At 45.3% G+C, this 14,551-nt stretch overlaps 3 protein-coding genes and 1 long non-coding RNA gene across 8 annotated transcripts; 3 read left to right on the forward strand and 1 right to left on the reverse strand.

Moving 5' to 3' along the window:
- The first annotated feature begins 113 nt into the window (after nt 1–113).
- On the forward strand, nt 114–1,519 carry LOC120671084 (protein CURVATURE THYLAKOID 1A, chloroplastic-like). Its single transcript, XM_039951321.1, has 5 exons — nt 114–385; nt 526–617; nt 720–827; nt 930–1,001; nt 1,267–1,519. Exons 1-5 carry the CDS (start codon nt 274–276, stop codon nt 1,330–1,332), a joined length of 450 nt encoding a protein of 149 aa, XP_039807255.1. The 5' UTR covers nt 114–273; the 3' UTR covers nt 1,333–1,519.
- A 3,121-nt stretch (nt 1,520–4,640) lies between these two features.
- LOC120671245 lies at nt 4,641–8,348 on the forward strand. 5 transcript variants are annotated; one of them, XR_005673563.1, is made up of 5 exons: nt 4,641–5,115; nt 5,221–6,908; nt 7,135–7,248; nt 7,394–7,517; nt 7,929–8,348. It is a non-coding gene; the product is annotated as an uncharacterized LOC120671245 (long non-coding RNA). The 5 variants fall into 5 exon arrangements; XR_005673561.1 differs by having other exon boundaries at nt 7,412–7,517; XR_005673562.1 differs by having other exon boundaries at nt 5,221–6,658; nt 6,752–7,248; nt 7,412–7,517.
- Nucleotides 8,349–10,582: 2,234 nt separating this feature from the next.
- Nucleotides 10,583–11,358, reverse strand: LOC120669595 (light-harvesting complex-like protein OHP1, chloroplastic). Its single transcript, XM_039949386.1, has 3 exons — nt 11,134–11,358; nt 10,913–11,035; nt 10,583–10,811 (listed from the first exon to the last, which is right to left on the reverse strand). Exons 1-3 carry the CDS (start codon nt 11,278–11,280, stop codon nt 10,743–10,745), a joined length of 339 nt encoding a protein of 112 aa, XP_039805320.1. The 5' UTR covers nt 11,281–11,358; the 3' UTR covers nt 10,583–10,742.
- A 455-nt stretch (nt 11,359–11,813) lies between these two features.
- Nucleotides 11,814–12,698, forward strand: LOC120669592. Its single transcript, XM_039949383.1, has 2 exons — nt 11,814–12,146; nt 12,231–12,698. Exons 1-2 carry the CDS (start codon nt 11,942–11,944, stop codon nt 12,494–12,496), a joined length of 471 nt encoding a protein of 156 aa, XP_039805317.1. The 5' UTR covers nt 11,814–11,941; the 3' UTR covers nt 12,497–12,698.
- Nucleotides 12,699–14,551: the final 1,853 nt, after the last annotated feature.

Genomic DNA, 14,551 nt, shown 5'->3' on the forward strand with positions numbered 1-14,551 from the left:
ACGAGAGGCCATCCACATGGATTTTGAAGATAGGGGCCCGGCCAATCAGAGCCCAGCATCCGGCCACGTGTGCCCTCACCACAGCGCGAGAGGACGGCAGGGCGCGGCCCAGGCATACGTGCACAATAACCGCTCCACTTTGGTCGCATTGCACGCCACAGCAACGAGAGACCGAGCGAGCGAGAGGGAAAAAAAAAGGAGAGGCCGAGAAGCCGCTTCAGCTAGCCGTCGTAGCGATAAGGGTAGCTGCCCCGAGCTAGCTGGTGCTCCGGCATGATGGCGGCCACGGCGTACTCCGTGGCGCTCCTCGGCGGCGCGCGCCTTCCCGCCGCCCCGCGCTCCGCCGCCCTCCCGCGCCGCAGCGCCTGCCAGCTCCGCCTCCAAGGTAACTTGCTGGTACTTGGTTGCCTTGGAGTTGGGGGCGCTTTCTGATAAGAGCGCAAGATGATTCATCTGACGGTTCCGGAAGAACTAATCAGTGGTGGGTTTTGGCGATTGTTCTCTGGCGGCCGGCGTTGATTGCAGATGCGCCGAGGCTCTCCCTGCTCCGCGTGAAGGCCGCCTCCGAGGACACCTCGGCCTCCGCCGACGAGCTCATCGAGGACCTCAAAGCCAAGGTACGACGCGTGCTACCTACTGTCCCTTGCGCACCGCCGCGCAGAGGTATCCATGGCCGTGAGGCAATGTGACGTGCCTTCGTTCGACACACGTGTATGCAGTGGGACGCCGTTGAGGACAAACCCACCGTGCTCCTGTACGGCGGCGGCGCCATCGTCGCGCTCTGGCTGACGTCCGTGGTCGTCGGCGCCATCAACGCCGTGCCTCTGGTAATGATCATGTGCCTTGCCTTTTGTGTGTGTTGGTGCGCGCTGCGCTCTGAATTTTCTGGGCTAATCCGGCGGCCATGATGTACGTGGTTGAGCATGCAGCTACCCAAGATCATGGAGCTCGTTGGCCTCGGCTACACCGGCTGGTTCGTCTACCGCTACCTCCTCTTCAAGGTAACCAATGTCCAACAACCATACATATTTCGGCTGCAGGAAAGCTAATGCTGCACTAGAAACATTGAATTGTTAAGGCATGGAGATAGAGAGAGCGCGCAAAGAAAGTTCTTGTAAATTTGGCTTAAATAATTCCAACTTCTTTATTTCTTCACAAAAAAATCCAACTTCCTTAGCTGTTTTTCTTGCACTGGTAGTGTGCGCATTTCTGCGCAACCAACTTATGTACTGAAATATATGTGCCCTTTTTCTTGTTTGATTGCAGGAAAGCCGGAAAGAGTTGGCTAGCGACATTGAGACCTTGAAGAAAAAGATCACCGGAACAGAATAAACGCACGCTCTTGGAGAGTTTTGAGTGGTTCTTTCATCTTGGGGGAGAAAATATGTAATGGGAGAACCGTCTGCTTGAGTACTACTGCCGATGTGTGCTATATATCTGGATACAAAGGAAGCTTTGTTATGTTGTGCAGTAACATTGTAGTTTAAATATATCGCTCTACCAGTTTGTTTAATTTCTCTCTTCCTTTAGCAAAATGGTGAGTACATATTACACAAAATACATAAACCATGACAACTGCTTGTGTTATCTGTGTCCACCTAGGAAGTCTCAATCAAAGATACATCATTAGCACCAAACCAAAGTACATTCAGAACGCGAAAAGACTTCTAGCTTAGTGGTTACCGCGTCTGAGTGGCATCCAGCTGGTCTAGGTTCGACTCCTCGTGGGAGTGAATTAAAATTAGATCTGGATTAAATAAAAAAAAGTCCAAAGAAATATCAGGAGAGGGACTCAGAAGTATTTTGATTTTTTTTTGAAGAAACAACTTTTACATCAAAAAGTCAAGAAAACATTCAAGTAAAAATTGTTTGTAGAACTTTTCCATAAAAAATTTAAAAAAAATGAAGAAAATGTTTTGTAAAACTTTTTGCATCAAAAGAAAGAAAAAAAGTTGCACTGCCGCCGCCAACCTACCAGCCGCACGGCTCCGCCGTCGCACCTCACCGCGCCGCCGCCCTAGCGTTACGCCCCCAGGAGTCGGATCAGTATTGGGATCCACATCTTCAACACTTCATGTTGGACTCTATTTCCAATACCTCAACTTCTACAATTTTGGATTGTCACTCTAGCATGTATAATCTTGGATTGTTGGACCATCCGTTGTGTGAGACATTGTAAACTTCAATTGATTTGCTTCATCATCGGACCTTCAAGAATGTGCAATTTCTGCACACTTGCCTCAAGCGCAATGCTCCGATGAGGACAAATTAATCTCTCCGAACCATTAAATGAAAAATTCATCTTGGATATTGCACTATCTTCTTCTTGTTGGTATCACTTCATTGCTCTGATGATGAGTGCATTTTTTCCCTCTTATTGGACCTTCTGAGTGGCAGATCCAGCTAAAAACTTTAGGTGGAGCAAAGGATAGGTGTTGATATATGATATAATGAGTATGAAGATGTAGATACAGTCGTAATTTTCCCAAAGCAAATAATATGTCAATAGAGTTTTTTTTATCCTAGGGCGCCATCTCTAGTCTTCTTTGATCAGAAGATGAACATGTAGGGGTTGGAACAATATGACGAGGTAATAGAAGGTAAACACATACAAGGTTGATTCGATTTGGATGCCACTTAGTCGTGGCTCTTTGTATGTATAGGGTGAGGAGGTTTTACCCTATGTAGAGTCGAAATACATCAACAAATACATTTTAAATTGACCTATAGCTATTCTAAAAAAAAATTGACCTGTAGCTAATTACAACTCCTGAGTTGGACAAAACCGGATGCTTTGATCATGAAAACTATATGTCCTATTTTTAAATCTGATATATAGTTTTAAATGAATGATTCGGAATTCCCGCCTGTAAGCACGTATAGGCCTTGTTTGGGAGGGCTCTGGCTCCTTGCTAAAAAGGTGGAGCCGGAGCTGGAGCAGGTGAAACTGGGTTTTGTGGCTCCAGCAGCTCCACCTCCTCGTAGGCAAAGCCGCAGCTCCATCTCCTCACATGCTACAGTATGGAGCCGCTCCACTATTTAAGTGTTTGGAAGGGCTCCAGCAGGAGCCGCCGAAGAAGCCGGAGCTGAAGCCCTGCCAAACAGGCCCTTAGATCGCCATAAGTTTCTCAACTGGGATTCAAATTGAGTGGCCATGCATCCATTGATTGTCTCGATGAGGACTGTCGGAGCTGATTGAATGAAAGATCCATTGTGACAGACCCGCCGAGTTAAAACACTTAATTAAGCTTAACCGCCATCATTTGAACACATCAGGCGCATTAGCTTAATTAAGTGTAACTCGACAGGCTGTTTCCAACCCACAGGCCGATCGAAACACACCAGAAGTCTCGCACGAAGGCGAGCGCAGAAGGTACCAGTATGATAAAATCATACAAAAATTAGTAAATAATATGAAGACTTTTACAAAATAGCTTTAAATTTAAAATTTACAAAAGAAAAAGTAGCAGCGGAAACGAATCTAACTAAAGGAGCATTATTAATAGAGAATAAATAAAATAAACAAAATAAATCGAGAACTAACGAGGCGTGAAGACAGGATGCCACATCGAGCCCACCGATGTAAAACCTAGTTAGCTCCTATACCTGAAATAGGGTAAACAACAAACCCTGAGCAACTAATACTCAGCAAGACTTACCCGACCAGTGGGTATAATTTAGCCCACATATCTAGACATGCAAGACATCTGGCTGGTGGTTATTTTACAGAAAAAGCAACTAGAGTAATTCCTTACTTTCATCATTTTAGCCCCAGATTCTATATAAATTAACCATAATCTATCATTTGCATAAACTAGCTATAGCAAACATGGTAGAATATTAATCACAATTTAAAGTAGACATCAACATATATAATATAATCCATGTCCCATATCATATTACTACGATGTGACGCAGTTGATCAATGTGCTCATATCCGAGAGCGACTGACGGCGAATCGATTTGATTTAACCTTACAAGGTGGACCTAACCAACACGGCATGTGTATGCCCCGTCGGACCACACGCACCAACCCTTCCCCTCCCTGCCTCGAACTACAGAACCGCTCCACCTACATATAGTCAGCCGAGCTCAACGAGAGACCACAAAAAATAAACATATGCATCCCGTTTCTCCGCGACTACTCGACTCGCCCTAAGGGGTGGTGATGAAGTTCTGTACTTTCGAAGCGAGGTAATACTAGGCTTACCGGTTTCGACTACCTCCTACTCCCGGCATGCGGTTAGTACATTTCAAATATGATCAGCAGGGCCAACAATGGTACGGTCCTTAACCAACTCAGACGGGACTAAGACACCCAGGAATCATGTCCTGCTGCCATACCTATATATCATCATCAATTCATGTCCGGTCTCAAATTTCCATGCATTCTATATCCATTTCAACAACTCATGTGTCGGAATATAAATAAATCTCATATCTCGCAAGTAACCGGAAATTACTCGACTTCTAGACATCCTATATCTCGCGAGTGACAAGAAGTCACTCGACTTGTACCGAGAACTCTTAAGCATAGCATTACTATCGTCCTAATATACTAGTATAAACTCAAGGAAACCTAGAGATCATGCAACTAGGGTTTCAACCAATTCCTATACGTAATGCATAAGTAATATATATATAGTAGCTCTATATTGTACCCTAGGTATAGAATAGGGAATTCTGTACCCGAGCCAACCTACCAGCGTCCCGATCCAACCCGCAGCAGCGCCGGCCTCGACCCGCCCTGCGCCCGGTTTGGCCTAGCATCCGATCCACCCGGCCAGTGCTCGGCTTTGACGACCCACCTCCGCGCCGGTTTTTCTTTCCCAGTCATCACCCCGTTCCACCAAGCCGATCAATTCGCCCCTCATCATCAAAAAAAATAATAATAAATTCGCCCGTCGCACCGCCGCCCATTCCGAGCTCTGCGAGGTCGATCCGCTCTGTCACCATCGCCCCCTAGATCAGATCAGTACCTGCCGCCGCCATTGCCGTCGACCGCCGGCTAGAGTCCCGCGACCCAATCCTAACGCGCGGGAACTCATTCATCATCTTGCCATCGTGCGTTCCGAGCTCGGCATGGTGATCCACTCCCGTCGTCATTGCCCACAGGTCAGTAGCTGCCGCCACCGTTACCGTCGACCGCCGACCAGAGTTCTGCAACCCGATGCACCTAACGCGCGGAGCTAACCCATCGCCCTGCCTTCCGCTCCACAGGAGCTTCTTCGATGGTGTAGCATTTGGGCGGATCCGGCACGGCGGCCCACTTTGATCCAGCTGCACGCGATGTGCGGTAGAAGCATCCCCAGGCCCCTGCCCAGCAATCTGCTCTTCTGATGGATGAGGTCTGATTCTCCCCGCCAGCGCAAGGTGCCCTGTGTCCTTTTCCGGTCTGATTTTAGTTGAATTTGATTGATTTCTCGTGGTGGTGCCAATGATTTACGCAAATAGTACATGAATTTTGGAATTCGATTGTTGCAATCATGGAGTTGCAGGATATTTTTCCTATTTCCCATTTGATTCCATGAGGCAGCACACCAGGGTGTCGAAATCCAAGGTTATCTTTCTGACATGATTCCGATCTGATTCATTTCGGCACACTTTAGCTTCCGATGTCATATAGTGTGACAGAAGTACATTTCTTATCCAATTTCAGTTTTGTTCTTAATATTCAATTCCATCTTGCAAGACAGTTCCAGGGTATAGGTTCCTCTAGCTCAGGTACGACAGGCCTGTGAAGCAGTAGTGCAAGACAGTTCATGTCAGCTCACCTTGCAGCGGTCGCAGCAGCCACGTCTCCAAGGGATGGAACCTGGCAGCTCATCTGCTGCACCAGGATCAGTGCCACCCCGTCCAAGGGAGCCCATCCGCCATGCCCGTAAAGTGTTTGACAAAATGCTCATGAGGGCAAGTAGTGCTGTGATATTTTGACAGAAGATTTTGCAGTATCGTTCCTTTCAGGCATGCTCTTTCTTTCACTTAACCAGCTTGACAAATTGGAACTGTACGAATTGTTGATTGTTCCTTAGACAAAGCAAAATTTTGAAGGTATTTAGACAAAGCAATGCTTAACCTGTTTAGTGGACTTAAGCTGTCACTGGTTTTGTATTCTAGAATTCCTTTTGTCAGTATAAAAATTGATATAGTGATGGCTGATGATGGAGGATTTCTTCACTAGTCAACGCAAAATAATGGGCTAGTGCAGATAATAAGGATGATTTTTATATTTAAGAATTGAGGATTTCATCAGCTAGGACTGTCACTATCTTCTAATAATGGGCAGAAACGAAGCACTTCCTATGTGCTGATTATAGCTGTTTCCTTGGTTCGTTCAATCCTTTGCTGTTAAATTTCAGCATATAAATGAGATATAAATGACTAGTATACGGTTATGATGATTGATCGAGTTCTCTAGATTGGAGTTCACATTTCTGAACAATCCATTATAGCCAATTTTTCAGATACATGTGGCGACCACATTTCTAATTAATTCACTGTAGTTATCTTTTTTCAAATTTCAAATTGATGTGGCCAGTGACATTTCTAATTAATTCATGTAACCAAATTTTCAGTTTGTTGTGGCAACTTCATTTTCCAGTAAAGATCAAGACTGCCATTTTTCTTGGCTTCACATAAGAAGATAATGCTATATTGAGTACTACTGCATCTGCACCTACATGTCTAATTTTTTTCACCTATTCTAGTCCCATTTTCCCTGTTTCATTATTATAATTACGGTTTCTTGCAGGCTCGATAGCTATGTATAACGGCATGGTGCTACATACAGTCTGGACTTTCTTCCTTCTCAACGATCTTTTTAGCTGACTATTTACTGACAATGAGGGAGTGAGAATTCTATCCTGGTTGAGTTCAGAACCTTCTAGTAAGAAATAAAAATAGTTCATGTAATTTCTTTACTCCTTGCCCATTTCACCTTCTGAACGATATTGTTTTGAAGCTTCTGTCTTGTGGAACTAGACCTCCTAGTAAGAAATAAAAATAGCCTGCGTACTTTTGTTGTTACTCCTTGCTCATTTCACCTTCTCTTCGGTGTGATCTGAATGTTCTGTTTGTAGCACTTTTGATTCTAGACTATCATTTCGTGTGTGTTTTTGTTGTTTATGGATGCAGTGTTTTTTATTTAGCGATTCGGATACAGGGAAGAAGGCCAGATTAGGCCAGAAGGTGCATGGGGAGCAGTGGTTTCATATATTCCCTTGTGATTTGGGCATTTGGTGAGATCAGGTGTGCAGCACCTCTTTTTTTTTTTTTTGCTAGCCTATCCTTTCATTTTGTTTATTCAATTTTTGGTTCAGCAATCATGAGTTAGTTAATTTAATTCATTTCACTGCATCTCTGAGTATGTGAGTACATTGATAATGCAAACCAGTGATCTCCTGATTAACAGGAGCACCACTGGAGCAACATCGCAGGGTGGGTGTTTCGCCGACCAGCAGTGCCCACTGCCCAGGACATGCCGCTGGCCGCATGATCTCTTCTGCCATCATGCCACGGTATTTGCTCATCTCCCCTGGGTACATCTCTTATGTTTTTTCTTTTTTTGCGTTGCTGGTATTCTCTGTGTGATTTTGTATTACAAATAGAAGATTCATATTGATGTCACCTTCATTTCTTGAACTAGCTGTATAAATATTGGAGATTATTCATTTTTGAGCTCTTCTGTAACATTTGGAAACTGTTCTTGAACTTTGCACTGCTCATTTTTATGGCAAAACCTGATGCAGAGGTGGTTGTATCACATCATTTGCTTAATTTCCCAGTAAATGTAGCCTGGATTTATATTTGTGTGAATGCTACTGATTTCCCAGAGCTATATTACATGCTAATGCATTTTCAGCTTGTCTTAGCTAATGCTTCAACACAATGATGCTTTCCACTGATCTGATCTTTGTGCTGTATTTCAGGTCAAGTATAAGTTCTCTTTTTGTCAGTTTTTTCTGCATTTCAGATGAAGTATCAGCAATAGCTGAAGGCCATATGAAGCAGGTCGACTAGCTGATGACGACAAGGATCAGTAGAACCAGAGGATGACGCTTGACATCAACAGCTGGTCTGGACAAGGAAATGGGCCTTCATAGGGACAAGGAGCTTTCTCTGTATCTCTCATTTTTATGACGACGTATGGTTGTGACTGGCGTAAAACTATTGTATTTAGGATGCTCACGAATAAGATAAACCGGTTGTAGCCAAGTTATTATACTTACATTTCCAATTACTAGTTTATGCCAGCACGAAGATGATGGCGTAAAACATCTGTATTCAAATTGGAAATTTCTACTAGGATTAGGATACCCATGAATGAGATGAGCCAGTTGCTGCAGAGATATCATATTTACATTTCTAAATGCTAGCTTTACACTACGAATGAGTATTCAAATTGGAAATATATGTTAAACTGTCATGAAGGAGATGGGACTTTTTCCTACATTCAATGCTAGTTGCCTGGACAAAAAATGCCAATGCCTGGTAAAACAGCGAGTGTTTATATGTACAGCAGTAGCACCGCTCAAACAGGTCTTTGCGTCAAATAACAAAAAGGTCCACATCGTGCCTTTTGCCAGATTCATCTGGTGACACAACGTGGCAGCACGGGCACTGGAAACCGCCTGCTGGTGGAAAATTGGCGAGATCGAAGAGTCCAGCGCCCGGCAGTTCCATGACCGGGCGTGCTCACACGGGAAAACCCGGCGGGGGCCTCGGACGGAGGCGCGATGGTGGGTGCGCTCGGGTACCGAATATTATTATGTACCCAGGGTATGGAATAGGAGTGTCCATATATATATATATATATATATATATTAATAGGTTGTGCAACGGGGCTTGCCTGAGGGTAAAACTAAGTTAGTGTTAATATTATTTTCGGCCTTGGGCCCTTCCGACCTTGGGCCGGGTCTTCGGTTGGTTCAACAGATCCTTCCATCTTCTGGAGATGTCCACCGAGCACCGTCTTGTGGTTCGGCCCCAACACCGCGTGCTGCATGTCCACACGTTGTCTATCTAGCGTACATAAATAAGATGCAATGATGCATATATATGAATGCAGGGACGATGCAGTAAAAAGTGCAACAACACAAGTATAAGTTCACTATTGCCTAAACATGAACAACTACATAAGCAGAGGTTAAGTAAATCTTGCATGAGTCTAAATAAAGTTAAGCCAACTTATTTTATATTTTTACCATTTTCCTAGCTCCAATTATGCATTTACAAGCTATTAAAAGCATTTTATCTAGCATAATTAAAACCATATAGTAAAAGTTGTCAAATAATACATTTTATAGTTCTATCCTACGGAGCACGAAAATATGAAGCTAACAAACTTAATTTTACATTTTCCCATTTTTCTAACATTTCCTATGAAATTTATAAGTTTCAGCTGAAGTTGCAAACCTAACAAAACCGGTGATACCGGATTACAAAACCGGTGGTACCGGTTTCAGGCACCGGTCAGATCAAAACCGGTGGCACCGGATTTCCAAAACCGGTGGTACCGGTTTCGGCTAGCGGCGCACAGATTGGCGCCCAGCGCTCGGAATGGAAGAAGGAATGGCTCGGGAAGGTCGAGGGGGATGTCGTGATGCTTACCCCGTGCTCAGTTTGCGCGAAGAAGGCCGGAGAAGGGAGATCGACGTGTGAGGCGAATCTTCAAGCGGCCATGTCGATGGGGAAGCAATTTCGACCGTGGAACGGCTCAAATGAGCTCGGGGATGGGTGGAGGACGAGGCGAGGCAGGTGTGGGTGGAAGAAATCGACGCCCGGCGGTCAGAGATAGCCGGAGCGGCGGCGACGGCGGCTCAGCTCGCTAGGGCACGGGAGGAGAGAGAGAAGGAGGAGGGGAAAGGAACACGGCGCCAGGAGGGGATAAGTGAGGCGGGGATAAGGTGACGTGGCGCATCCTCGGCGCAGCTCGCCGGCGGCGACGCGTGGCACGCCAAGATGCGTGCTCTGCCCCTGACCCGCGAAAAAACCGGTGGCACTGGTTTCCAAAAACCGGTGGCACCGGTTTTGGTCCAGTCAAACAGAAAAATTCTTAGCTAATGGTTTTGGTCGCGTAAGTTTAACTAATGTCCGTGGCTAGGTTTAATTATAGGTGATTAACACCAGTGATGTTACATCCATCCAAGATGCCCATAAGACATGCAGCACACATGCACAATGGGCAAAACATGGGCTTGCCACACTAGGTCACTGTCTCAAGGTAATTAGCTCAGACACAGATGTTTAAAGAAACCATTGCTAAAGAACCTGTTGAGGTTGTTCTCTTAAAAAAAAACCTGTTGAGGCCATGAGATCGCTGAGAAAAGAAAAACCGCAGCACTGTTACCGTTGTTCGTCTAAACGGCCATATAAACAATGTTTAAATAGAAACTGAAGGTCAGCTGTCGTGTTTAGGCTGTACGGTTGGTCGTCTGGAGGTAAAAAAAAAGAGCGAGAGAGATTATATGCCTAAGCGGAGCAGAGGTAAACGTTGCTAGATGGACTAAATGGTCGCTTCATGCACTAGCAGTAGATCTTGTTGCTCAAGTGCAGCACAGCAGTAGATCTAGTTGAGGATCGCTTTGAGAACTTAAAAAACTCTGTCATATGGTTACGCAACAGAATTGCATGAGTATCTATATTCGACAGAATAATGTTTAGAGCAATATAATAGGTACTCCTAGGTTTCAAAAGAGAGAGAGAGAGAGAGTAAGGCTTGCAATCAGCTTTGCCAATGGCAATTAAAGAGGAAGGTCGAGGCCCTTCCCCACCTCCACCCCAATTATCTGAAGAATCCCCTTGTTCAGCACCTGAATTAAGAATCACAGTTCTTCAGAAACTCAAGTAGATGTTGCAAAACAATCGAAACATTTCATCCTAGTGAAGATTATGCTGTGAGTTCTTTCATTACCAGCTCCACGATGAAGGTGCCGATGAGGCCCATCATGCAGGCCCTGGAGTTCCAGATCTCGGCAGTCTGGGTGAACCCCAAGAAGGGCTCGCTCAGCTTCGGCTGCACCCTGGGCACCTCAACCTGAACATAACAGGAATCGAACAGGTACCTGTGAAAACTTCCGTGGACTATCTTTATGCAACAATTACCAGAAACAGTTCTTGATTTTTTTCACTCACCCCTGGAGGAAGCTTTGCAGCATTCACTCTCACCCTCACGGCTCTTGGCGACGGCAGGCATGGAGTGAGATTCTTGGCGAGCTTGTTGCCGTAGAGGGGTTGGCGAACCACGCTGGATGGGGCAGAAAGAGCACACCTTGCTGCCATTGCTGGGATTGTTCTTTCTGTGGCCTGTTCTTGCTGCCCCTTCTGGAAGAGTCGGGTCCAGGACTGTGCATGTTGGGACAAGATGAACCAGACGTTAGAGGATCAGATGAATTGTACGTGGCCACGTTGGGGTCACATTTAGGGGTGGATGTCGGCTCCGGCTCGTCTGGGCCAGCTCGTTTTGGCTCCCGAGCTGGAGAGCTCAGCGACAGATATGAGGGCGCGAGGCCACCTCAACGGCGGGCGCCGCTCCCGCCACCGCAGCTCGCCGCACGAGCTCACCGGAGTTGGCGTTGGAACTGGAACACACCTCGTATCTTGGGCGCGGGCCCAGAGGCCACCGACGACGCTGCCTCCGTGGTTGCGCCGTGAGATCTGCTCGCACAGAACCAAAGCTAGCTGGAACATCTCAGTTCTCAACTCCTGCGGCCTCACCTGCTCAACGCTGACGGCAGGGACACCGAAGCCCGGCCCGGGGTGGAGTGAGTCAGCAAGATCTCTGCTTGACAAGGAGTCAAGGACGAGCCGAGTCCAACCTACTGATGTCTTACAGTTTTCAATTTGTGTTCTGCATGAGTTCCTGGAAAACACAAGGTTTGGTTTTGTCTGCACGCATCAACTTGCTCGATCGCCATTGAGAGAGTTTCCCGGTCCAACATGTATGCTGGCAATGACAAATTCCATACATAGTCGGATAAGGTTCGGCAGACATGGCTTCAAGTTCAACTTTCCCGCGGTTGCTTGTGCACACAAGGCTCTGAACAAAACGTGTTGCTGCCCTATAAATACGATCCAACTTACGTTCACCAAGCATTACCCCTCAAACATACAAGAAGAAGCAGCATTCGAAGTGCTTACATCTTGTGGTGAGAAGTACTCCGATCCCCTCCTACTTCATTCAATTTCCTCTTCTGCTTTAGTTAGCTTTCCCATGTATAACATATGTGCAGAGATTAAAATCTGCAGGTATATATCTCTGAAGAAGATGAGCAGCTCGGCAGTTGGTGATGGCAAGGGGTGTGATGCTACTCCCAAGACAGAGTGGCCTGAGCTAGTGGGAAGCACGATCAAGGAGGCGACGGAGAAGATCAATGCGGAGCGGCCGGACCTCAATGTGGAGCCGGTCCCTGTTGGCACCATAGTCCCCCAAGATTTCGACCCGAAGCGCGTCCGTCTCTGGGTTGACACCGTCGCCGAGGTCCCCAGGATTGGCTGAACCAGCTTAACGCAAAGCCACCGAATAATGAATGCTACATGCATGTGTTCCACAGACCATTCTACATAGGTCAATTAAATAAATAAAAAATATGGCTGTGATGGAGCGTTCTGGTATGCCATTAAAATTGTTATGTTTCGGATATACACCATTATTATTTGCAATATCAGAAACATGCTATTACAATTACACACTTTCTGAAGATATGCCATACGATGTGTTTATGAAATTTTTTTGACCAAAATGCTCTATCTTCAACCTCCCACCCTATCTCATTTCTCCCCCATCCTCAACCCCCTAAGTGCCCGCCGGCCCGCAGCAGCCCCGCTGCTCACCTCCTGCCTGGCCGCCGCACGCACCTCGTGGCGGCTGCCGCCGCCGCTCCGCCCGTGCCCCTGCCTAGTGGGAAAAGGGCACATGAGCACGAAGTGCCGGCGGCTATTGGCGCACGGCAAGTTCCTGAGCGTGCCCGCCTGCGTGAGATCCTCGAGCGTTGTGGCCTCCGTCGTCGGCACTGTGGCACGGGCAGGCCGTGCCGCGGGGTTGGGGAAGTTGGGCATGGCCCAGCGCCCCAGCACGCGCCTCGCGGTGGCGTCGTAGGCGTACGTGGCCTTCTCGACCGTCGCATATGGACTATCCACCACTTCAGGTGATGGTTCCGCACAAACCATCACCTAAAATGTATGAGTTCATGAGGTAATTACTATTGTGAGACATTAAATTTGGGCCGACCTATTTTCGTTGCTGCCCTTGTTGACAACAAATAGAAGATAATATGTGCATACATACATGCGAAAATAGACCAAAATTGTGACATCACCACATGCATGCAAATCTAAAACTAAAAAAATCTATAACTATTAAACTGCGCATCCAAATTAAATTTAAAATGCATTATTATCTTTCTAATGGCAAAATCTTCAAAATAAGACTACACTTGCCTATATTTGCATGATATTTTTCAAAAAAAAAAATTAACACTAAATAAGTAATTTCAGATTTTGGAAACAAATATTTTAAGAACACGAACAAATGATTATTTTCTCCGAAAAAATTAAACATAATGAACAAATAACAATGTACAACGAACAAAATATTACACATAGCGAACATTTGATTGTATAGAAAAAATAATAAAAATGAATATCACAAATAAATGGGGCAACGCCACGGAACGATTTAATCTACAAAACAAATAAGTAATTTAGCATCACAAACAAATTAATTACACACATATAAATAATTTTACATGAAAAAAATAGCATATAAAAGAAAAAAATATTTCACACACTAATTTATGAATCTACGATACAGACAGATAAATTAGTATATATTGAGTATGAATCCCTCTTAAATGTGAACAAAAGAATATGCAAGCTTACTTATATATATTGAAACAAATTTGTATATACAAATTTAGAATAAAAAATAGGAAAAAAGAAATGAAAAGAATGATGGAAAGAAATAGAAAGAATAAAGAAAAATAATCTAAATCTAAAAAACATTAACAACTAAAACAGAAAAAATGAATAAATATAAAAGAATGAGATACACTACATCCTTATTTCTAGAAAAGAAAAGTTTATGTTTTTATGTGATCACAGCATCAAAAAGAAAGTGTCTAGAAAAAGAAAAGAATAAAATAGAAACAGAAAATAGAAAGAAAAAGGGGGTGCCAATAATGCTTAACGTAGTAGAATGTTGGGCCCAACTGTGAGCCAAAACAGGAGTTCAAACATGACATACTGGGCTTCGCTCTAAGCATCTAACTGCTTTGATAGTTTATTGACCTGAATTTAGCTTACTGGTCCAGGTGGAATTTCTTTAGACCATGGTACTCGGATTTATCGCGTGAGCGATATATAGTCTTCTGCAGTCACGTACGGCCCCAGCTACATCGGCCGCTTCCTCATGGAGTTGCAGACCGTGGTGGCGTACCTGGTGTCGTGCCATGCACGCAGCGGTACCTCCGCGCCAGCAGCAGCGCGGTCGTGCGCGTGCCGCTCATCACGCACCGCGGCCGCCGACTGCCTCGCCAGCTCGATGATGGGGGAG

This window comes from Panicum virgatum, chromosome 4N, assembly GCF_016808335.1.
Source record: "Panicum virgatum strain AP13 chromosome 4N, P.virgatum_v5, whole genome shotgun sequence".
Taxonomy (NCBI): domain Eukaryota; kingdom Viridiplantae; phylum Streptophyta; class Magnoliopsida; order Poales; family Poaceae; genus Panicum; species Panicum virgatum.